Here is a 25620-nt window from a genome sequence, read left to right as displayed (position 1 = left end):
AACTGTATCTAACTGTAGCAAAGAAGCTATTCTGGTGACATTCGTGAAGACCTTCAAAACCTCAGATCAAATCAAATCTTTTTCAGAACTAACAATGTAGTACATTAAGGGGTATAAATCAAATATCCCTTATTTCTGGTCTGTTTGTTTGCTCACTTGGATAAAAAAATGCTTTCCTTTGGCAAGTACAGTGGATTTAGAAGCACTGGGATGCAGTGACCGACTGTGCGTAGTCTGCTGGTCTGATGTGATAACGTTGGTGCGTTGTGAGAGTGAAGCTAAATTTACACCACTCTGCTCCATGACACAGTTATTTTCAGAGTACTCACTGTCTCTACGCAGCCAATAGGAACCCACTGTATCTACAGATTCCTAACAGATAGGGTTTCAGAGGAGTTTCAAAACTCATTTCACGCACTACATTGCTTGGTCCTTCGGTTGTTTCTGTCGTCTGCGAACCAGGTAGAGAGCGCTTTTTAACTTTTATGTTTCAGTGGGCATGAACTGATATTTGGCATGAACAAGTTTAGTATGCAAATGTAAGTTTCCTCTCACAGTTTTATGTAAAATACAAGACCAAGTCATGGTGCTACACACTGTATTAGGTGTCTAGCATGGACTAAGTTAAACGAAGTGCAGCAAAGAAACCTAACAAGAGACCACACTGTTTCCAAACTGCCTATATGCCACAGTATACTAACTGTTGAAACACCTATGATTGAAAAAATAATATTTTAACAAATATACTTACTACTTAAACATATATACTTGGATATCTCCAAGTGTAATTCAACAACTAAAATGAAGTAGGGGGCAAATATGACCATCTAAATACAATGGTCTGTTTTTTTTTATGAAAGGAAAAAGCACTTTCCCATATCCTGATAATCAATAGATGTGAACTTGTTTATGAATGACATAAAAGGTAACTTATGTGGCTACATGTGTCTGAAAAAATTCTTTTGAATCATTTTCATAGCAAAGCATAAGCAACACCAAATAGATGAGGCTCAGTGTCGTAATAGAACAAAAAATGTATCAAGTTTGAGAAAATGACCATCTATATGCTTCGGTAAAATCACTGTCTTTTTGTTTGTGTATGTGGAGATGTTGGATGTGCTGATAGTAGGTGGTGGCCCCCATGCTCTCACTCTGGCCACTCTGTTGTCCTGTCCTAACCAGCCTGTCACATCCTCCAGCACAGACATCCTCCAGGGCATCCAGCTAAGCACCAGCAAGTCAAAGACAGGCCGCAACAAAAACAAAAGGAAATCACATAACAGTGTGTTCTCAATGGGCCAGAGCACTGTCAATCATTTTAAATCTGCAATACAGTCTTTCCTTGTTAAACCTCATACATTTTCCTGTAAATGTCATACATATAAACCGCGAACAGATTCGATTCAAAGAAGATAGAGGTCATTGTCAAACTAATTGAACACTTCAATAGGTGAAATATATAAAGTATATTTAAAGTAGGTGCTCCCAGCCTGGTATGAGGTTTTTAAGTTCATTAAGCAGTAACATCTCATCATGTTTAGAGCTCCACTCCCAAAGAAAACAAGTTATGTCAGTGTTTCCATTATTTTGACAGTTACCTGTATTTGCTGCACCTGTTCATCAATGTGCACATCAGGCTCAGTACAAGTATGAAAAAAACAATGAGCACGTGTCCTTGTTTCCTCTGTGTGTTCTTTTAAATAGGGCAACTGGTACGTTCCACAAATGTAAAAAGTCCCTTTACGTCATTTGTCTACAGAGCCAGCGCTAGAGGACCATGAAGATCAAAAGCAACTGCTGTGCGATGCTCTGCACTTTCAGGTGGTGGACTCATATGGGGAATGGGCCTCTCTGTGGGAGAGCCAGTTTACTGCCCTAAATATCCCCCACCTCCGCTCTCACATGCTGGTGCACACTGACCCACTTAATAAGGTAACCTAAAATTGACATCCGCTGGCATCACGAGATATCAAACCTATCTATACAGCCATCAGCTTACGCATATATAATACATAAATACATAAGACTAGAAGACAGAAGACTAAAACACTAAAACACACAACACAGCCGTGAAGTAATGCTGAACATGTCATTCCCAGCTATGAAGTAGTATTTTTTTGCACTTCAAAACAAACAGGATTACCAATAATTACGAATAAGCACTGGTCTGATATTCACTTACTAAAAGGCCTAAGTGTGCCTTTTAGTAAGTGAAGTGTGCATCTGTGTGCCATTCCAGGGGGCGCTGCAGGAGTTTGTCACGGGGCAAAATCGCATGGCAGAGTTACACAGTCTCCCAGAGCACATTTACATCCAGGATGAAAACGCTTTTTTCAATGATAACCGGCTGGGTAAAAAGGACAAGAAACTGCTGAGTTCCAGTGTCGGCTTGCAAAAGAACCTCTACTTTAGCCTGCCAAGCACCAGACTTAGTATTGACTTCTTCAGGGAGCAGGTTGATACCGCATGTCTTGTGTTAACAAGGAGTGACCTGCTCTGCAGAACAACACTAATCCAACTTGTGCTCTTATATCTGGACTGTGGCTGCACAAGGCTTGACAGCAGGATTAGCAGTAAATCATGTGACAAATGCTGCAGAAAATAACATAAAACAAGAGGCATTTTAAGGGATAACAGCTTTTTCCTTTGGTCATCTTAACTTGTGTTTAGTTTATTGTAAACTGAGTGTCATTGGTGGCCGTGGTCTGTAAACCTCATATTTGCCATTCTAAAATTAGCCATATTTACACATGAATGCCGCTTTAGTGCCAATGCTCCATTATTGGTTTGCTCATCAGCAATGCACAGTGCTAACAAATCTGTATAAGGGCCCGTTTGATTTAAATTTGTGAAAGTGTGTATATTTGTCAAACTAATGCCTGCATAAATTGTGTATTTAAACAATACTAATGATGCGTGCCAAGATTTGTTCAAATTTCTGAGAGGGAATGTTGTTGTTGTTGTTTATATCATTTTATAACTTACTACATGTTACATAAAATAAATCTCATGATTTTCTACATAATGGGAGTGCATTAAAAAATAACAGTAATATTGTCCATTACTGCACAATGTTGAACTAGCACTATCACAAACAGGTGCGCAAGTATGACCTAGACAGTGTCCTGGTCAAAGGAACAGTGGAGAAGATCATTCCTGTTGTGTCAAACAAAGAGGTGCTGTTCTTCAGAGTAGCTCTACAAAATGGCGATGTGATTGAAGCCAAAAGAGTTGTTATGGCAACGGGTCCGACACGGGCCCAAATGGCTAATATTCCAGATTGGGTATCAGTCATTACGGAAAGCTACCCAGAGGAGAGTCTGCAACACACTGTACAACTCATGCACTACCTCCCTCTCTTACAAGAACAGGAAGTGATGGAAAAGCCAGTGGGAATCAGCACTCAGAGGACAGGTGGGTCAGACCATCAAAGATGAAAACAGTGACACTTAATTCTAGTAATTACTGAGTGACTCAGTATGCTAATGACTCAGTATGCCACCCAACTCCTGGTACAAGTCATGGTTATTTCTCCGCTCGACTACTGCAATGCTCGTCTAGCGGGTCTCCCAGCATGCACAGTGAGACCCAAACAGATGGTCCAGAATGTGGCGGCACGTCTGGTTTTCAATCAATGCAAGAGGGCACATGTCACACCACTACTTATCAACCTCCTCTGGCTACCCATAGCCACCCGAAACAAATTCAAGTCACTGACGCTCGCTTCCAAAGTCACTAACACAGGCTTATGCTCCTTCTCATCCACTGCGTTCCTCCAAGGAACATCGTCTGGCATTGCCATCCCTACATACAAGGCAATCTCAGTCCAGACTGTTCTCGTTTGTAGTTCCCCGATGGTGGAACAAGCTACACACTACCATCTGAGCAGGGACATTCCTCTCTATCTTCAAGAACCTCTTGAAGACCCACCTGTTCCGAGAGCACCAGCTCTCCTAACAACTAAGACCTCTAACCCCCTAACACGCCTTACTCACACCTAAGGTGCTCTTCTATACCTACTCTCCTCCCTCTATCTTGAATGAAACTCGCACTTATTACTTATTAATCACACTTAGCACCTACTCTCAGGTCTTTCACTAACCTGGAGCTTTAATTGTTTCCCACTTGTAAGTCCCTTTGGATAAAAGCGTCAGCCAAATAAATGTAATGTAAATGTAATGTAATGTAGAAATACTTCAGTGCTTAAGCGGCACCCCTCATTAAGTGCTTCAAAATCCATTCCTTTAAAATTTACTGATAACCTTCAAGTTGAAGAGTAAGAGCAGGAGACAGAGGAATTCAGTTTGAGTAATAAACACGTAAAAAAATGTCTCTCATTCACACATGAAAAGAAGTATATTTTAATGTACCTGAGGATGTTCAGTCTCTGACTTAGCTTTGTTGCTGAATCCATGTGTGTATGCAGGTCCCCCATTAGTGTGTCAGGCAGGCCAGAGAGTGATGGTGATTGGTGGAGGCCTGACCAGTGCCCATATCATCTCAACTGCCCTCCAGCAAGGAGCAAGCCATGTGACCTGGGTTCTACGCAAACACTTACAGGTGCACATGGTTCAGAATTTATTATTGCCTAGAGTGAAACAGAAAGAAAAATACTTTTCAGAAAACAGTTCCTAATCAAACGTGAGTGAATAATCATAATTCAGATGAAAAAGGAGTGTTCACGTTCATGCTTCCAAAGTTCCAGCTAAAAAATCAACAAGAATTCCATTAAGATTTACTTATATGGCAATAAAAGTGGATTAACAATAAATGGAAGTTATGTGACAGTCACACCACATGCAGTCAAAGTTTCTTGCCAAACTGTTCTCTTAGCTGAAGCAGTTTGATGTTGGGGATGTGGAGAGTCTGATTGGACGATATTCTCATGTTGAGCATGGGATCAAGATGGATGGCCTTGCCTACCTCCGGCAGTTCTACAACGAGAGAAGCCCTCGCAAGAGGTTGGCCATGATCAAACAGGCCAGGAAGGGAGGAGCAGTCACACCTGAGGCCTACGCTCAACTCCAGCCTTTCATTCTGAGTGGCCAGCTGCATATTAGAGCCTACTGTCAGGTGTGTCCCAGTCACTCACATCAAGCCTATAATGTGTTACACTCATACAAAGCCAACAGTGGTTGCAGCAAACCTTTTACTTACATTCAGGAAAGCCTTAAATAGTCTCCACTTCAGATCAACTGATTTATAAGACTTGTAAAATATCAAGCATGACTGAACACAAGTGAGTTTGAACTTAACAAAATGCATTAGGTTGTTTTTTTATTTTTGTTTTTTTTTTAATTCTTAAGAAATATTTGAATAAGTAACTGTGGTCCTTGTTGACATTTCAAATTAATTCAGTATTCTGCACTTCAACTTTCATTTTTTTTCTTGTGCTGCTGTCAAACTTGAACAGACAAATGTTTTTCAAGATAGTGAATGATATAACCTGATAACCCATGTGCATCATTTCCACATTAAGGTCACAGAGGCTAAATGGTGCTACCAAAATCAGAGATGGCAACTATCACTGAGTTGTGGTCAACAGTGGGCAGGGGAAAGAATCTGGCTGGCAACAGGCTGCAAACTGGACGTGAACCAAGACCCCATGCTCTCTGATGTCATCAAGGAATTCCCTGTTCAGGTGAGCTGGTGTGCTGTATAACTTTGAAGAGCTGTGCCATGGGTATGATGAGAATTAAAAAAATAAACAGGTTTATAGGTGTAGATATATGGAGATACTGCCTGAAATATAAGCATTTTGTATCAGTGTTTGTTCTTATAAGTATGTAGTCAGATCCATTCTGATGGGTGATATCTTTGTTATTCTTTAAAGGTCATAGAAGGTTGGCCATGCATATCCGAGACATTACAATGGGCTCCAGGATGTCCCCTTTACCTGATGGGACAATATGCAGCACTCCAGGTAATCAGTCATAATCAGGAGTGCAGCCCTGTCATAGTTACTGATGTTTCAACTTTGGTTTTTTTGTTTGTTTGTTTCTACCCCGAGAGATACTTAAATCTTTCAAGGCTTTATGGAATGATCACGTTATGTATCATTCAGTGCAGACTAGCATGCTAAAGTACTTGGGTCAAAGTTAAGTCATATTATGACGTTTACAGGTCGGCCCTCATGCAGTAAACCTTGCTGGAGGACAAGCAGCGAGCTGGAGAATTGCTAAAGATATTATTAGCCAACACAGCAGCAGCAACAAGATAACACAGCTAGGAAAAGCGGAGAAGTCCCGGACAGAGGAGTACATTTCACAGATGCACGGTCTTATGTGGTTATGACACAAAGATGACTCCAGAAAACCCTCAGTCCACATGACGTATCTGTAACCCGGCCCAACTAACATGTTGCGCACAGATATATCTGAGATCACATTAAGAGAGTGTATCACAGAACATCAGTATACATTCAAAATGATTGATTTGTGACTTTGTATAAGTATAACACTGGCGTTAAACCATTTTGATTTTTTTTTTTTTTTTAATTTTTAAAAGGATTAATATGCAAAATTGACGGGACTCTTTCATAGAACCAAACAAGCAATACCGAAACACTGATAAATGTAATTGGTTGTGTCTCTTAATAAATCCGTTTGGGCATTGTTTTTCGGGGGGTTTTTTTCGAGCTTTTCAAGTCTGCACATGATTCATAAGTGTTCGTAATTTTGCATCTCAAATAATGAAACGATAGAGATATGCCATGGATAAGGATGCTTTGTCAGAGCAGAGACAGTCAACAATGCCAGTGCTGAATATTCCTGAGTCATTGTGACTTGCCGCCTGCACTCCAAACTTAGCAACATAACTGCGCAGCATTTACTGACAACAAACGGCTGCAGACATCCTGTATTACCTGTGCATTACGGTTAGCTATTCGCGAGGCGTGAAATTTCACCGACCAAATCACTTTATACCCTAATTTTAAACTTGTTGTGAGACCTATAACGTGAGTCAACGTAGCACAATTGGGTTGTCAGCAATACACATGCTTCTGCTGTGACACTTAAAATGAAAATACGAAGCATTAGGAACATTGTTTTGAGTGTGGAGCAGTCGGAGGGCGTTGGGGCGCGAGTACGCAGGAGCATCGGAAGACAAGAAGTAAGTATCTTCAACCAATTTAAGCATCATACGGAAGTTTTCTTGTTAACACTAAAACCACTTATTAAATAATAAACATCAAAAGGGGGCATTTAAATATACACAGGTTACTTCCCTTATATTATCACAGACTACAAAGTCATCTTCGGCATAGCTCTTAACTTAACTAGCTCTTAACTAGCGCACTCTCCAACTAAACTGAAAGCAACTCCTCTGCCTTCAATGTCCGATTCTGCCTGTTAAGCATACGCTCACCGTCCAACAGTAATCTTCTGGTCAGAAATTGAACACTGATGAAGAACTAGACGATAGCTAAGGCAAATTTTGCATGATAACAAATAGTCATATTCTATCTCATAGTCCCTAACTGTGCACGTACTAGTCATACTTACAAAGCAGGTGTCTCTAATAAGGTAGCCGATAACTGTAGAGACAACTACAGGCCTTGACAGTGAAGCGCATGGCGATGGCGTCACACTCTAGTCTTTTAGCGTAAAAGTACTCGCCTCAGTAATTACTAGCACCAATTAAAAAAATGAAAATAGATAGGCCTCCAGTCCTTCCAGCATCAACAACCAGGAATATTTACATTACCTCAACGAGGGACAATGGCTTTACAGTCAAAACATCGATGACTGTTGTCGTCAGTACATACAGAGGCTTTTTTTAAGCACTGAAATATCTCAGCATTTTAAGTGGGAGCCTCTTAAATTTTGCATGGTTAGCAATGTCACATAGCGGAATTATAGATGAACCATTGAAAAAGCTTTGATGATGGAGTGTTGAAAGAAGTACGTCAGTCTTTAATTTGGTGAAGTTAAACAACAGAGATTTAGCTATTCTGTTAGACTGTAGTAATGAAAAGTTTGATACATTTGTAAATATAATTTTCAACCTATTGTTGAACAAATGGCTCAATGTTTTACAAGCCACTGAGGGTTAAGTGTTTAATTGTCTCTTTATATTGTAAATCACTGTATAGTAGGCCTACCATTAAATCTGTTCTGAGAAGGTATGAGGGTAGCTAGTCTTTTTTTGTAGTAGTTGTTGCAACTACTTACTGTTCATTCTGACAAAGTAAATAAGCCTTCATTGACCATGTTTATCCTGTCATAATTTTATTCACTTACTGACAGCTGAAGAATTTAGACCCTTTTCTTATGCTGGACGAGTTTCGTGTGGGCAAGCCTGCTGGTTTCCCTGACCACCCACACAGAGGATTTGAAACTGTGAGTATTCAAAGTGTTATTTACAAAATGATGTTAATGTCTCATTACCCATTATTCTGTACAAAAAAGGAAAGAATCCCAATGAAAGTAAGGTGCAAAAACAAGACAAGAACTGACAGGCAGTGATTCAGAGCAAAGGTGAGTGTTAGCCTGAAAGTGACAAAAAGTGCCAAATGTGACCAAAAGAGTTTCCTTTTTCCAAGCACCAATTCTGAAAAAAAAACGTGGTAACACTTTATTTTACAGTCCACTAATTACCAGGTATCAACTAGGAATTGAGATGGTGATAAAATACAGTTATAAGGAAAGTGCCAAAAAAATGGATAGGAAGTACTAAATAAATTCCTGGTAACCTACAAGAAAATAGATGGCAACAAAATATAGTTATTTGGAATGTACCTATTAGAAATGGAAACCTATTAGGAAACTGGATGGTTTGGGTTAGGGTTAGGATTAGGGTTGTTGCCAACTAGTTTCCAAGTAGGTTTCTATGTACTTACCAGGAAATTATTTAGTACTTCCTATCCTAATAACTGTATTTTACTGCTATCACATTTCCTAGTTAATACCTGGTAATTAGCTGACTGTAAAATAAAGCATTACCAGAGAGGTCAGTCTCTTCTCACATTCTTTGTTGTCTTTTTTTTTTTTTTTTTACAGATTTGATGGTGATTGGCAGGTTGACTTAAAACCACATAGTCACTGTTAGTATTCTATTTAGTTGTCTACTTTGGCTAAATTATGCATGTAATTGCAAGCTTAATGATGTGTTTACCACATGACTGACAGTATACCGCACACCTTTCTGCTATCTTCTATGATCCATCTAGACATTTCACTCACGGGTACATTAATTCTTTATAACTACACCTACAGCATCAATGTGCACACTGCTGGCCCTTATGTAAGATCGCGCCTCCGAAATAAAAGGATATTACGCACTTGACATCACTTGACAGTCTAGGCTGCCCGCAAAAATCTCAAAAGACAGTAAAAGCGCAAGTGTATTTCCACAAATCTAGGCAACTGCTGTCTGATCAGAAAACTACTTACAATTGTTTGTGCCTGCTCAATATCAAAGGTTTAAACTCTCAAGTTTTGACTTTGAGTTTAAGCCTTTCACAAGATCAAGAGGACCATAATGGAAACACAGAAAGAAAAGAACTCTGACAATAAATCCTGAGACCTCATTTCCAAAAGCTGCAAATGTTAAATTTTGATTTTGATATGTTTTCACACTCAAATCAAATTCTGTCAATGTAACCTAGGTGGGAAAAAAACTCATACTCTGATTTAGTGATTTTATGTAGCTAAAATAAATGAGGTAACTGAACTTCAGACCAGTTGAAAAAAGTATGGACTTATACATGTCTTTTGTTGTTTTCCCCACATCTGGGATTTATGTTTGGAGAAAGCCAAAGGAATCCTTCATTCTACACTGCTTGTTCACAGCAGTTAAACATGACAGTGGATATGTTATGGAACAAGTAGTTCTGGGACATAGTGCCCAGCATGCACCTCCTGCATCTTCCAAAAACCTGAGGCTTTCTGTCTTGAAAAATGGTCCAGTATCAATATTCTAAGAAATATTAGAATATTTAAAAATTATATGACAGTTATCCAAGAAGAGCTGAAGTTACCCTTAAGCTAGAGGCAAAGGGTAGCTTAACAACTTACAGTTAAGAAATCTTCTCATATTGTTTGACGTTTCTCTGATTCTTTTCTGCTCCTGTACATTACTTACCTGTTGTGTACAGGCAGCTGGGTGCTCATTTTAATCTTTAAGTGGGACATGACCACTGCAGTTTCCCTAATCTAGCAGTAGAGGGCCCAGTTGTACAAAACATGATGGCATTAGCAAGTTGGATGACATTTATATGTCAGATCTTAATGCTTGGGCTATTTTTTTTTCCAACCCACATGAATATTTGTTCATTGAATTTAGAATTAATGGCACAACAAAATCTGCAAAATGCATTGATATGGAGTCACAGGATTTATTCATTGTGGGGGAAAAAAGGTTATGTTTATTTTTCACATAGCTGTGGTTTTCCTACCCCAATTCCATTGTTGAAAGGTAAACATAATTCTTCTCAGTTTAGTAAGTCGTGGCTATGATAACCACAGTAACCTAAGAATCAACAGCTAAAAACTGCGGTCAGTTTTAATTCACTGTACAATTCTCAATTCCCATCTGAAGACTAATCGTTCTTGAATTACTCACCCTGTAACCTGAAGCTCACCCTCTGGTTGGTAAGCTCTCCTTTCACCATGTCAAGTTTGAAGTAAAAAAAAACCTCATTAATCTGTGGTTCCTTTTTTAATTCAAATTGGAGCATGCAACTAGTGCTAGACTCCCATGACGCAGCAGTGTCACAGGTGTGTTTGCTCGTGGTCACATGGCTTGGGGATCACAGCTGTGCCCTGAGGTCACAGGCTGCTCCCAGCTGGGAGGGCAGGAAGCCTCAGAGACACAGATGTTGACCTTCAGCCTCAAGCCTCCCTCATCCTGTCAAGCACTATCTCGGTATCAGAGAGAATAAGCAGCTAAGTCACAGAATTCTCAAGGACATTCACTAATCGTACATTTCTAGTGTGCTTCACTTGGTATGCCAGAATGAAGGAATCCTCTTTTTCTGAGTCATTCATTATAAGTTAACTTTTGGACTCAACTATGGGTTTAATACGTAACTCTTTATTGTATTTACTGTGTACTTATTAAAAATGTTCTTGTTGTAATACTTTTTTTTAAGTGTTACTGGATGTTCTTCTTAAATGACGTGTTGCACAGAGAATGTGAGAACCTTAATGAAACAGTGTTACTGGAGTGTTACTTTATGTTCATTGACAGCCTGTATTAACAAATGATTATATAAACACTACAGGCCAGTAGAGAAATTTCATCATTACGTATTGCATGAAGCATCATTTATGCTTGGGCTTAGCATGTATTGAAATTTATGACTACTAAAAGCTTTATTTCTTCTCTAAAAAAAAGAGTCAAGCCTTGAAATACATTTTCACCTTTCCTCTTTAAATCCTAGCAATATATCTGCCCCCCTCAATAAATAAACAGTTTGATGCCTTTACCACTACTATACATTTTATTACCCGCTTCCTTAATGCATAAATGATTTTACCATCGATTTGTTTTTCTTCAGTAAAACAACACAAAAGTTTTTTTTTTTTCCACCTGGATGCAGTCAGTGTTAAGGTTACATCATATGTGTTCATTTTCTGAACAGGTAACCTATCTGTTACAAGGTGTATCAGCTCATGAGGACTTTTGTGGGCATTGTGGAAAACTGGAGCCAGGGGATCTTCAGGTAGACCAAACACTCAAAATCTCAGAATCTTTGGCTTTGCTATAAAAACCATGTGAAGCATTCAAATGTCTTCCCAAATCTATCGTAATGCTTCAAATACAACAGTTTCAATAGGCAAAATAATCACAGTTTAATATCTAGCCAAAATAATATATGGTCTCTAAAAATTGTTTCCACACTGTCTCATACCATATAAAGACACACTCGCATACCTCCACACAGGACATTATGCACATACACTCTTACAGATACACACAGACTCTCTCTCATTTAATGAGAGATCATGCCCATGGGTATTTCCTTTGATATTTTTCTGTCATAAAGCTGTTTTTTTTTTCTTGTCCTGGGTCAGGAAGAGAACCATTTTAATGGGCTTAGGTATGTATATAGTCCTCACATGATTGGTATATAGCTAACCTGGGGTTGGCGGGTTCTCTCTCAGCAGAGCAACACTCAGGCAAAGCCTGTCTACCTCAAAAGCCCACTGGAGAGGAGAATTAAAAGCTGCTGACAAGGCCTTAATGTTGCTTCCTATTTCTCATGCCAGCTACTGCACTGAATTTTCCCCAAAAGTGCTCAACCTTTGGGAGCAGCGGTGGAAATTTCCACTAAGCTACTGAAAAGAGACCCTCAAGCACATTAAGTTGTGGCTATAAAACTCGAGTGTTTTGTTTTACATCGAAGCGACTTTAGCCCATTAAAATCTGAACATTGTTAAAGCTAAGATCACTATTTACTGTTGTTGGTTACTTTGTAAAGACCTTGGACCATGTAGCCTTGCCTTTACTGGGAATTTGGCCAGCTGGATGATCCGGTAATATGCATCGCTGCATTTCAGATTCTTAGTCCATTAGCTCTTGATGAAAAGGCTAAGTCATGATAGCTGTTTTTCTTTGCTTCACCGGTAGTGGATGACAGCAGGTCGTGGTGTGGTCCATGCCGAGATGCCAGTCTCTGAGGAACCTATTCATGGCCTGCAGCTCTGGGTGAACCTTAAGAGAGCAGATAAGATGGTGGAACCGCAATACCAAGAGCTAAAGAGCCGAGACATACCTAAACCCAGCAAAGATGGAGTCACTGTGGCTGTCATCTCAGGGGAAGCCTTCGGAGTAAAGGTGTATGCAGCTTTATATACGTTTACTACAGTTACAGTACAGTTATGTTTCTACAGCAAGTAAACATAAAAGGGTCTCAGTTATGCATCAGCAAACATCCCAAAAAACAAACAGTGATCCTTCCAACTGTCTGTGTAATCTGGTGACAAAGGTGCTGAGGTACAGTTTTTATCTAAGTGCTTGGTGCTTTAAAATGGAACTGAGGATCAGATAATAGTGGAGCATGCTCTGTGAGGTCATGTCTTACTGAACCTTTGATAGCAACATTATTATCCCTCAATGGTTGGGACGTAATCAGCAGTCTTTCATTGAAAAGTAAATCAATTTACTCAAAAACTGCAAATTCAAAAAATGTGTTTTAGTTTAATATAATGTTATTTATCAAGGGCCAGTGGAGTGAAATAACATATATTATGTATCATATATAATCATTATCAAAGTTTAATTATAGTATATATACTATGATGTGTATTATAAATTGTCTTACCAGTTTAGTCATAGTAAGATCCTGACATGGTATAGTAATGGTTAAACTCTGGTATCCTTTTCTCAGGTATTGTGTCGTTGATAAGATACAGTATTGCTATATTCTTGCAACACAGGCTCCCAACTTGCTTCTACACAAAACTCTGTAGCACATTGTTCTCTGTATCTGATAATCCTGCTCCTGACAGGAAGTCACGCCAAAGAGGTGCTGCAGGTTTACTGTGTCAGAGTTTGCTGCCAAGAGCCAGAGATGTGTTTAACACGCAGTAATTAGTGTTTGATGTTTCAGTTTCAAGCATGCTTTTTAAATGCCACAGCCAACCATAACATCTGATTTACAATCTAACGTTTGAATCAGACACACAAATTACAGCTAAGAGGGCATCACTTGCTTTTCCTAACAGACAAAGGCAGGAAATTGAAAACAGATTTTGGTGGAAGTGGTTTTTAATGTTTAGAATGCAAATGCGACTTTTGGATTGGGTAGAGTAAATGTTCTGCAAAGGGTTTAATGTAGGTCAGCCAGCTCATCAAAGTTAACAAAAAGCAGTCTTTTATTATCCACTCGTAACAGTTCTCGTAACAGTCACTGACCATGAATATATGAATGCAAGAATAATTTTTGAGACGTATCCCATCAAATGATGGGACTGTCTTCTTCAAAAGGCTTTTGAAGGACTACAAATACAAAATCATAGTCAAAATAAACTTGATATTATTTACAGAAATACTGTTATTTGCGGGGGGGGGGGGGGGGGGGTGTTTAGCAAATTGTATCTACTGACATTACTGTTTGACGATATGTGTGTTTTTCCTTCTCTTTTTGTAGTCAAAGATCTATACCAGAACACCTACCGTTTACCTAGATTTCAAGCTCAAACAAGGTGCAAAGCACATGCAGCCAGTACCACAAGGTAAAGTGAGGATTCAAACATTTTCTATTAAATTCACATTGGTCTTTTAGCTCATATTTATTAAGACTATTTTTGCTATTTTATGAAAGGATATACCCCTAAGCTAATGACTGAAGACTAAATCTTGGTTTTTCGATATCCAGTCAACACAAAAACTCATTAGGTGAGGCCACTCTATACTGACTTTGTAGAAATTAATATTTTGTCGTCCTTGATATTATAAATTGGAGCTCCCAGTATTGTATTCTCCCTCAACAAATCAGCATTTCCTCAAGTCTGAAACTGTTTATAATATCCAATCATGACAGCTGTCCTACTGAATGATGAATAGGAAATAACGGTAAGTCTCTCTTCATGCTTAGTTTGATGTCAGTGAATGTCACACACAGCCTCAGTTTGGAGTCAGGAATTATGCCATGTCACTGTGGTTCACCATAGTTACCATCATAAGGCATGTCATTTAACTGAAGCATAAAATTGGCATAATTGATTGGGGAAGTTACATCACACTGTGGAAAAATGTCAGCGAATGACCTTGGAAGACTTTTGTGCAACTTCTTGGAACATGAAATGATCAAAAGAGCTCTCTTTTTAAGTAAGAGTACGCGAACTTATGAGGAAGGTCATGTATCTGTCATGGGGTGTCAGGAATGTTTTGGGAGTGCGTATCTCTTTTTTTTTTACCGCCTTCTCTATTTTCAGGGTGGAATGCGTTCATTTACACTCTTTCAGGATTTCTGCACGCTGGTAAGAACCATATGTCACTATATGTTCATGCCAAATATTCCACGTAAATACATTTTATTTAATGCACACTGATAAACACAAAGAAAATGTAGTAGAATTAGACAAAAAACAGCCCATTTTCATATGTAGTTTGTAGCCAAATTCATTTTGCGTGGTCCTAATTTCTCCTGGCTCCAGACCTTACATTATTTTTTTTTTTCCTCTGAGAGGAATTAGCAGGTGTGTTTATTTGATTATTTTCCCCTCCTCCTCTTGGCTGTGGGACAGAGAGGCCGAGAATTTTGTGTGATCTCAGGCCAATGGCAACTCTCAACTCCTGCCTCAGGAATGTGAATACAAAAGCAATGTTTGATGTTTTCAATGGAGATGATTTGATCATTCCCAGGTTAAGAGGGATTTATATTCAGTCATTACCTGATGAAAATTTCCAGGTGGATACAATACAGTGAATGAAATGAATGGGGCCTGGAAAATAAACAAGTATATATGTATATGTACGTGTGCGCGCGCGCGCGTGTGTGTGTGTGTGTGTAAAACACACACACACACACACACATATATATACACGTGTGTGTGTGTGTGTGTGTGTGTATGTGTGTGTTTAAAATCAGTGTTTTACTTGAAAAGGATTATCAAATAATAAAAACCTAAAATAATTGAAAGTAAACAGAATGATTCTTTTGTTATTTGGATATTTGTCAGATTTTTTTGTGGTTGAACATGATTTAGATTGTCTGTTAATGATATTTTAAGTTCCTCATTCACAGCAAGGAGTGGCTGCTTTGCTTGGACAAAAAACAAAAAGCCTGTGTGTTTCCATTCTCTCCATCTGTCAGTTAGCAGCCACACCACTCTTTACTGTCACAGGTTCACTGGGCACCATCATCTCATAAGTGTTGTCTATAGTTACATGTCCTACATGTCAAGTCTTGCATGAGAACCAGTCTTATCTTTCCGCAAATTACCACAGGATTTCATCACTTACGCTTCTGGTATTACAAGTTCATGAAGAGATTCACAATTCCAAGAAAAAAAATTTGTTTGTGTAATAGCATTACCAGAGAGCTAGGCTTGTTTGCTGTAAACTTTTTTACTCCGTGTAATAATGCCTTTCGTATGATGTCTCTGTGTTCTTAATGGATATTGTGCTTGATTGTTGTCAGATGACTTTGAACATGGAAAATTACATCCACATCAAGATTAAAGTGGTATTGTTTCAAGTAACCACTACATTACCATATAACCCAAAACACAATAAAAACCATTGCATTTGATACATGAATCCACTAATGCAATAGCACGCAAAGGAGAGCATCAGAGTCAGTATTAAAGAGAAGGACGCATGTTTTACTCCTCAGGCATGCTGAATTGGCAATGATCATGTCTAGAAAAAAATGTATTGCATTGTTTTTGTCGACTACTACAAGTTTTTCGTAAAACATAACTGTTTAGAAATACGGTATTCAGAAGTGACAAATATGCTTTCTTTCCATTCAAGGGCCAGATGACAATCAGAAAAAAATAGAACCACACCACACAGTGGTTTTTGAAGATGGCGATTGTATCAGAGTGGAGAACAAGGTAAAAGGGGGAAAAGAATCCATTTACCTCAGACACAAACTTGTTTTAGCTGTTCGTTTTTGACATGCGTCAAGTTTGACCCATGTTTTTAGGGTGGTGAAGAGGCCCACTTTGTGTTGATTGCTGGAGAGCCCATAAAAGAACCTGTGGTACAGCATGGTAAGTTTTTACTTCCGTGATATCTGTGTATTTGAATATACACGTAACTGCCAAGCTTAGAATTTGCAATTTGTCTTGATTTCACTTTAGGTCCATTTGTCATGAGCACACACGAGGAAATCGACGAAGCAATCAGAGACTACAGAACAGGAACCAATGGATTTGAGAGAGCAAAAGTCTGGCAATCTAAAATTGGTGGCTATGTCTAAACTGTTTACTGTTTTTCAAATGAAACTGGTGTTTTGTGAATGTATATTAAGAAACTGAACTGTTTTTACATTGAATTCTTTTCTTCCTATGTGTATTATTTCATTTAATTTATCTTAGATTTAGATTTAATATAAGTAATTATAAGTCATTAAAGAATTAAATGTAATTTATTCTCTTCACTCCTTATCAGCAAGCAAATGTCTCACTCTTCATCAGTAAGCAGATGTCTTTGTATATAACTGCCATTTATTTATCTTAGATTTAAATTTAATATGAATAATTAAGCAAATTTAAGTAGTTCGTTTTCTTTTTTTATCACTCTTCACCAGCAAGACGGTGTAATCAAAGTGACATTAAACTGACAATTTACAAAGTATCTCTTTCTGCCTAGTACTTGGTATGAGCAAAATAAACTTCACTGGGAGGTTTTACAATGAGCAATTAAAGCTGCAGTAAAAGCCTGGAAGTGGCTAGCAGCACTTACAAACCATTACACTGCAAAATCTAATCTCATATACGACTCATATTTCAAGCTCGTTTCAGTCATCGTCAGAGTGACGTTTCTCAATACAAGTCAGCCATTGCGTTTGGGTGGATTATGGGCTGGAGCCAAACTTCTTCCAGCCTCCACCTCCTCCCCCACCACTCCTCTTCCTCCTCCTCCTCTAGCCAGTTGCAGAGGTCTGGATCACATTTAAAACCACATGGTCCTTAGTGAGTTCATATGAGCTGTGCAGCTGGAGGCTGAAGATCCAGTGACATTGTGAGAGCAGCGGTGCAGGACAGACATGCACGCCTCCCAGACGACGCTCCCAGCTGGAGAGGAGGGGAACTAGCCCTGCGGCAGGTCTCACACCCAGGCCTCGTACACACACACACGCACGCACACGCACACACACACACACATTGTGCCATACACTGGGATCAAAGGAGGGCTGGGCCAAGGTTACGAAGTCTATGACAGCTAACAGAGCCAAGTTTTATTCCAGTCAGAAGTGACCACACCAGAAAAAGAGGGAAAGAAAGACACGGAAAGGGAGAGAGAGAGAGGCCTGCCCAGACTGCTCCCGCTCCAGGCTCAAAAGCCGTATGCCAGACACGGTAATTGATGTTTTTATTTTAAGGAGGAAACTCCATTTGGTCGCTGAGGTGTCTCCCCGATTGTGACAGGTCCTGCCCCCACCGGCGTGCAGGGCTGGAAGTGGATGTGTGTGGTCTAGGATAACTTGGCGTGGTTCCCTGAGGTTTTTTGGATTGCTTTGAGTGTGTGACTGAACTGCTGACTGTGCCCTAGAGACAGAAGAACAGGATGAGGGCACTTATCAGTATCACGCTGCATCTGCTGGTACTCTGGTTTGTGAAGCTGATGTTCGCGATAGAGAGTCACAGCTCTCATAGGGTAAGGATTCCCTTCTTTTCTCATCTGGTTAGCTTCCAGCATATACAATACTTTCCGTCTGTCTCTCTTTCTGTCCTTTTTTTCTTTAGTTCAAAAGCCAAAATTAGTGCTACGGATTTTTATGCTACTTAAATACTTATAACACATCAGTTCCTCTCTTGACAGTTTCTGACTCAAGCAAGATTCTCATCATTCTTTGTTTGAGTAGGCGTTTTAAGAACAAGGTAAATTTTGGACTCCATGATTCACTTAGAGTGAATAAATGATGTTTTGTGAGTGTACTTGTGTGTTCTAGTAAAGCCAGTTACCAGACGTCATATCAGAGGAACAGAGTTCATGTCTGATCTCGTAGTCTGAGGAGATTATAAAAATGTAATTAATGATTTTAATAATGAAAAGCTTTTGGTTTAGGATTCAGGAGAGTATTAAGGGTTGGAAGGTACTGGAGGTTTATGTTAATATTATATAAAGGGGACCAAAAAACCCATATTAAAGGTATGTGGAAGCCCTTGGGAGTGCAAGGAGAACTCCAGATGCATGCTGCTAATATAACATTGTACCACAGAGCTCCTTAGTGTTCTTTTCATGTAAGAGGTGCACATTGACGCACAGACATGATGTCAAACTGTAACACCTGGTTATTTATTACCGATATCCAACATAAAGAGGAAATGTTTGTGTGTGTGTGTGCGCACACGCGTGCGTGCGTGCACACACACACACACACGTGGGAGTGAGAAAACCTTAGGTATAAATAGATGTTAATGATCCTCATTAACGTTCTCTCATCATTTTTCTCTGTTTTCTCCTTCTCTCCCTCTCTGTCCTTTGCTCTCTCCTTTCCTCCTCTCAATTTTGTGGCTTCCATTACCTCCTTCACCACACCCCTTTAACTGCACTTTGAAAAATCTGCTTTTCTTTTCATTCCCCTCTCATTTCTCTCTCTGCATGTTTTTGTTGTTGTATTGTCTTTGACTTAAGTGGAAGCAGGCAACTCCACCCTAACATACTGAATGGATCAGAGGGCTCATGTCACTACACAGACATGGGGAAACACTCCAAACAGGCTCAGTCTGCTGACGAGCTTCGTATTGCATGACAGACTTTCTGCCGTGGCCTCAGCCATTTAACTCCATCCATCCTGTGGCTTTCCCGTCCCAAAAATGCATTACTGGAAGTCTCACTGTCCCGATTTCTCCTTTCTCACCGCAGCTTTCATGTGGTAAACATTCATGACTTAGCCATGATTGTTTACACTTTTCAGTGTACACTTTTCAGTGGATGAGCTAAATATTATGACATTTTAATTAAAGCATGTGGTATCGATTTAATTTGACAAAACACAATGAGGTGTGGATTACCAGGTTATAATAAGGAGCTCTCTGGATTTGTGTCTGCGCCTATGGCACAACAAAACTTACCCTGGGGTTCTGGGGAAGCTGTGCATTCACGCTAAAAGTTCCAATTACACCGTTGTATACATCAACTTCCCACATTCTGTTTACATTGTTTGGGTGTGAGTGAGGCTGCAGTGGCTCTTTAAGGGTCGATGTGCAGCTGTCACGAAGCTGTGAAAAATGGTAAAATCACTGAGCTGTTGAACAATGGAAATACTCCGTTCAGTCAGTGGCAGGTTTCCCATATTAGATTTGATGTACTTGTCTGGTCAGAGGTTTTGAACAGGTGGTCCATGTGTTACACAGTCCATCCTCAATCCCAGCTGTTCCAAATGGGCCGACGCCAGAGGCCGTCCCACTTGACAATGCGAGCTTACAAGTCCATAACTCACTCAAGTTCGGCCGCAGCTCTTAAACTGATCTGGGCTCGGTCACAGTTACTGGCACACCAGCGGTCATTACAGTCAGGAAGAGTGTTGCAACCATCTAACATGGTTTCTTCACTTCCAGTGAGTCGTGTATCGTGACTTTCTGATGTCTGGGCTTTTCAGGAAACAGCTGCAAGTCATCACAAGTATGCTAATAATTTACTGCTTAGTGATGACGCTCAATGCATGTGGCTTCTAATGGACTCAGGTCGCATTCTTCACTCTCCCGCTTCAATATCAGACCATACACACAAGTGCCATGTTACTACAACATGGCTTTTGCCTTGTTCAAGATGGTTCATTGCTGGACTGGATGTCGCTACAAGAATTCCCTTGTACGTTACTAGAAAGGGGTGATTAATCCCTAGCTTAAATTTCTGCCAAATTTCATATTCTTTTCTTCTCTTCTCTTAATATATGTTATAAATTTCATGTGCGAAATGTTTTACTTTTAGATTTATGTGTGGTTGCACTGCCCTCTTGTGGAGAAAGTGTGTTTTTTAGAAGAGATTGAAAGATGATGTTCATGTCATTAAGTGTTTCTGTGCTGTTCCTTTGGTCTCCTCGTTTTCTCAGGAAGTGAACCAGGAGAAATGGGAGAGGGATGTGAGGTCAGCCTCCAGTCTGGATGAGTTGCTGCGGCTGACAGATTTTCCTGACTGGAAACTCTGGAAATGTCGTCTAAAGCTGAAGCTTTTAGATCCCTCCTCTCACCCAGAACACCGCTCACCCTCTGCAGGCTCCCACAGAGCAACACGATTTGCAGCTGCCTCCTATAGCCTTGAGATTCTGAAAGGTACCTATAAACACTCAAGTTCAACATGCATGCAGGCACATAGATACAAACGCTCTCTCTCTCTCTCTCTCTCTCTCTCTCTTTCTCTAGCTCTCTCTCTTTCTCTCGCTCTCTCTCTCTCTCTCAAACACACAGAACTTCAGTAAGCATTGATCGGTGGACAGAAAGAGTTTTAATAAGATCAGTGCATGTAAAGACGTTTAAACTCCAAAATTAGATTTTCACATTATTTCACAAAAATTTCTTTTTTTTTTTTTTTTAATTTTATTTACCTTCTGTCCAAAGAGAGCATTAGTCAGGGTTCCTCTTCATTTAAATTTTGTTTATTTTTTTAGATGTTCAGCTGAATGTATGATAATTTGTTTAGATTTTTAGTCAACTGTATAATATATTATGGCTATACTACAAATTTTATTGTATGTAAGATCCTACATATTCATTACTCTACAGCTATTGACGACGAGTGGCAGAAGACACAGTGTATGCCCAGAGAGACATGTGTAGATGTAGCTAAAGAACTGGGGACCACAACAGCCATGTTTTTCAAGCCTCCTTGCGTGTCTGTGTATAGATGTAATGGCTGCTGCAACAAAGAGGGAGTAACCTGTAGAAACACAAGCACAACCTACGTCAATAAAACTGTAAGATATTGTCTGTCATATTCCATCATTTTCTGTCATGTTCCATGTTCTATGGTCAATTGCTTTATCCACCATTAGAACTATGCACTCTTGTTAAAACAATGCACAGAGCTTGTGGCTAAATTGCCTTAACTCTACAAAAACAGCTTATTATGTTGTTGTAAATGTCTGCTATGAACACAGTAAGGTTTCATCTTCACCCATCCAATTATTCAAATTTACAACGGTCTGAAAATGTTTGGAAAACAATTTAAATTGAAAATCAAATGGAAAATCAAATGGTATTACCATTTTATAATAATTTTTGAAAAATGCATTCTAGTACATTCTGACTGAATTATGAGCAGTACCTTCAGTTTTGTTCATTTTATCACCTTTTAGTTTGACTGAACAAGTGCTTGTCATTCCCACAGCTCTTAAGTGTGATCCCATTCAAGTATGGACCAGAGCCAGTGCTGATAAAAGTAGCCAATCACACGGAGTGTAAGTGCATGGAGCCGGCATTAACACGCAGGCATGCTCGGCCCCACAGGAAACATGGGTCAGTACCAATTTTCTACCTGGCAGTACCAGTCATTTCAAATATAGACTTCATAGGTTTTTATGTTCAACAAAAGTAGGAGGAGTGCATTTGTTCTGCACTAAATGTCCATGTAGCTCCCTTTGACAATATGTACTTTTCTTCAGTGAATGACTGTCATAGGAGATCAAACTGGATTGCCCAAAATTCCACATTGTTCATCTGTATGATCATCAAAATAATGGAACATACGTAAAACATATAAGTCATTATTTGTAAGCAGAAATTGCAGTGTGTTATATTCATCTGAAATACTGTGCTCAGTTCTAATTTGAGAATACGGAAGCACCATTATCCAAATTCAAAATGCTCTTAGAAACTGAATCACGAATTATTTGAATAAATTAATTTTATATATTTATTTAAATTTACAATTTAGATTATGATGGGACTATCAGTGTCATTTATTCTGTTCAGTGATGTCATTTGCCTTCCCTCTTGATTATGTTTATCCTATTTCCACAACAGGTAATTAAAATATGCAAATATTTTAAATTGAATAAATATCAAATCCTAACACAACAATTACGTTTTCTATTGTAAACCGGTTTCTCTGCTCATTTGAATTAGAATGACATTTTAAATTATACCATCCAGTTAAGTGCTGCAAAAAATTGCATGGCCAGACTAACAGCTCTGTTAAATCAGAGTGAATGAGTCAAATTCTTGTGTTCTCACTTGCCCTTTTTTTTTTCTTTTTTTTTTCTTTCTTTTTTTTTTACCATACTACTCTTAAACACCAAACAATAACAGTAATTTATGAACACATGTTTCCACACAAAACAGTTTCATGGGTGAAATGAAATATGAAAGAAATATTTCTATCTAGAATAAGTAAAAGCTGACATCTTAATTAAACAATAAAGTCCTGTGGTTTACATATAAAACTGTGAAACCAGCATGAACAGGATAGAATAGTTCCCTATTCAGGGTGCTCAATGAAATGAAAAGGGCTGTGTAGAAAAATACATGACAGGTTCTTTCTTTCTTTCTTTCTTTCTTTCTTTCTTACTTACTTACTTACTTATTGACAAAAGAGTTGGCTCCAAAACAGATTGCACATTCTAATTATTGTTTATTGATACTTGAAGGCAATCAAACAAAAAATGAAGACTTCTTCCTGCATGTCAACAAAGGAGGGATGCAACAATCAGAAGCTGCCCATTCAGTCTGTATATACTGTATGGGAATCACTACTTAAAATCTTTAAGACTTAAAGACCCAATCTAAGTGTTTCCATCCAGCCTACGTGGACTTACAGCCTTTCTCATCTTATCTGTTTGCTCTTTATTCATTTTAGTCTTCATGGGATACCCTGGACCAGATGAGCTTGTTTAGCTTTCTGTCTCTCTCTCTCTCTCTTGTCATTATTTAATGGCTTGACTGAGATGTTTGTGTTTACACTGTAGGTGTTCACCTATCCACCAGTCAGAGGATTCCAGAAGACGCTGCGACAGTGGTCTGATCTGGGATTGTATGGCAGATCAATGTGTTCCATACCCCTCAAACAAACAAGGTCAGTACTACTGCCAGTTCAAGAACCCTCAGAAGACAGCATTTCTCTTAAATGGCAAATCCTTTTGCATAGGATGTGCACTGCTATTCCAAAGTACCTAGTATTTATGAGTTTATGCATTTGTACGTACATAAAAAAGAGCGACAGAAACGTGGAAATGATAGATAAATTGAGAATGCAGGAGAGGAAAGAAAACCCTCAAGTACCAGTAGGCGATTTGTAGGGGGATGAGGGAGGATATCATCCCCCTTGTTAGCAAAATGACCAAAATGCATCCCCGTTGTTAGCCTGTCATCTCCCCATGTACTCTATGGAGTAGTATCAGTGAACACTGGGCCTTCTCCCCTGTTGCCCATTGGGTTATCCCCCCTGTTAAAAAATAACAAATATAACTGTGAAGTACTTAACACTTTACTAATATATTCTTAAGACTGGTCATGTACAATGTATTTTCGATAGCCCATTACTGCCACTGGTGGGCATTTTAGCAAAAATATGCTGATAGATTTTGTCACAGTATTCACAATATGTGTTTATGTTTGGAATTATTGTTGAGCCTGTTATTCCTGTTCTGCAGCACAATTTTATCCCAGCACCATGACCCCCGATTGTGAAATTGACGTGGATCGATGTGAATGTATCTCCAAAGATGAGAAAAGATGGCAAAAACAATGCTATTTAAACCAAACTGTCTGTACTGCAAAAAGCCAACAGTTTGACCAGGTGTCTTGCAGGTTAGACATTACAGCTTACATATTTCACACCCCTCACAGTTTTTGTCATTCTGCCTCAGCACCCCTTGGTATTCCCAAAACCATTCCCTACACAGTTTCAATGTTATTCTCTCTACGCTAGAATAGCGTTTGACTATGGATCATTCATGCAGCATTTAAACGTTTAAGTTACAATGCAGTTTATGGGATCCATTTTAACAGGTATGAAGTACTAAACTGCCTTTCAACTATCTTAGGCATATACTGAAAATAACATATTTATTCTCTTTCTGTTCACACAGCTGCAAGTAAAACAGAGGGCACCACAGAATATAAACAGTGACAATCTGCTTTTGATGGAAGCAGAGACCAGCCTCCTAATTTATTTCTATCTTTATTTATATCACTCATTTCATGTACACCTCTGCTCTATTTAACCTTTTACACCAAACATTTTACATTTAGCAAATGCTACTGTTGCTTGACCTGTTTACTCACAGTATGTAAATTTAATGCCTGTGGTCCTTTGTGCACTGAATATAAAATGTATAGTTCATTTTAAAGAGTAATATTTTTGTGACACATAGGTAATTAATATAAATAGAAAGATTTTAACTTTTGACATCAACTGTACATCAACTCATTTAAGCATGTCACTTACAGTATTTATGGTACTCTGTGGTACTTTCAAAAGTATGCTACGTTGTTATTAAATGTTGTGCCATATTATATAAGCTTATAAACAACACCATATATAGTGATAGTGATATATGCAGAGAGCCTATAGATGAGCCTACACACATCATCTCCAAATATTGACATGTCATAAACCTTTATGACAGTAATCCTATAGTTCTTTTGAAAAGAGCATGTTTAAAGTGCTGTCAGACTTATGCCAGATCTTACCATATCATGCCTATTACTACAATTATCATTACCATGATCTTGCATTGGTTTTATGACAAAATATCATAAGAGAAGTGATAGGAAAAACATATGTTTGGTTTTTTTTAAATAAATAAATATTAAGTATTTATTTAAATATTGCATTTAAAGCTTCTCATGATCTGTCAAGCCCACTACAAACAAAGTACTCTTGGTCCGTAAATGGGCTTGTTTGATAACTGGTAATTACCTATTGATACCACCACATGTGTTAGTTGACAATCATTAGGTGTCCTCAAGTCAGCCGCTACAGTTTGATAAAAAGCTATGTGAAATAGTTACAGGCTCAAAATGTAAATGAGACATTTCATGAGAGTCTGAGATT

General features: G+C 38.8%; 3 protein-coding genes across 3 annotated transcripts; all 3 read left to right on the top strand.

Annotated features, from left to right (window-relative positions):
- The first annotated feature begins 1107 nt into the window (after positions 1–1107).
- LOC115810180 (uncharacterized) lies at positions 1108–6294 on the top strand. The gene is made up of 9 exons (XM_030772108.1): positions 1108–1282; positions 1760–1932; positions 2240–2455; positions 3099–3414; positions 4385–4560; positions 4834–5073; positions 5480–5641; positions 5834–5923; positions 6124–6294. The coding sequence occupies exons 1-9, from the start codon at positions 1108–1110 to the stop codon at positions 6292–6294; spliced, it is 1719 nt and encodes a 572-aa protein (XP_030627968.1).
- A 564-nt stretch (positions 6295–6858) lies between these two features.
- pir (pirin) lies at positions 6859–17103 on the top strand. The gene is made up of 9 exons (XM_030771670.1): positions 6859–7113; positions 8250–8342; positions 11588–11668; positions 12577–12783; positions 14099–14183; positions 14886–14930; positions 16429–16511; positions 16604–16670; positions 16761–17103. Exons 1-9 carry the CDS (start codon positions 7021–7023, stop codon positions 16877–16879), a joined length of 873 nt encoding a protein of 290 aa, XP_030627530.1. The 5' UTR covers positions 6859–7020; the 3' UTR covers positions 16880–17103.
- Positions 17104–18189: 1086 nt separating this feature from the next.
- Positions 18190–24662, top strand: vegfd (vascular endothelial growth factor D). The gene is made up of 7 exons (XM_030772107.1): positions 18190–18279; positions 20681–20900; positions 21351–21541; positions 21955–22082; positions 23531–23637; positions 24215–24371; positions 24653–24662. Exons 1-7 carry the CDS (start codon positions 18190–18192, stop codon positions 24660–24662), a joined length of 903 nt encoding a protein of 300 aa, XP_030627967.1.
- The last annotated feature ends 958 nt before the right edge of the window (positions 24663–25620 follow it).

This window comes from Chanos chanos, chromosome 4 (genome assembly GCF_902362185.1).
Source record: "Chanos chanos chromosome 4, fChaCha1.1, whole genome shotgun sequence".
Classification (NCBI taxonomy): domain Eukaryota; kingdom Metazoa; phylum Chordata; class Actinopteri; order Gonorynchiformes; family Chanidae; genus Chanos; species Chanos chanos.
This window is presented reverse-complemented; position numbering and strand designations above follow the sequence as displayed.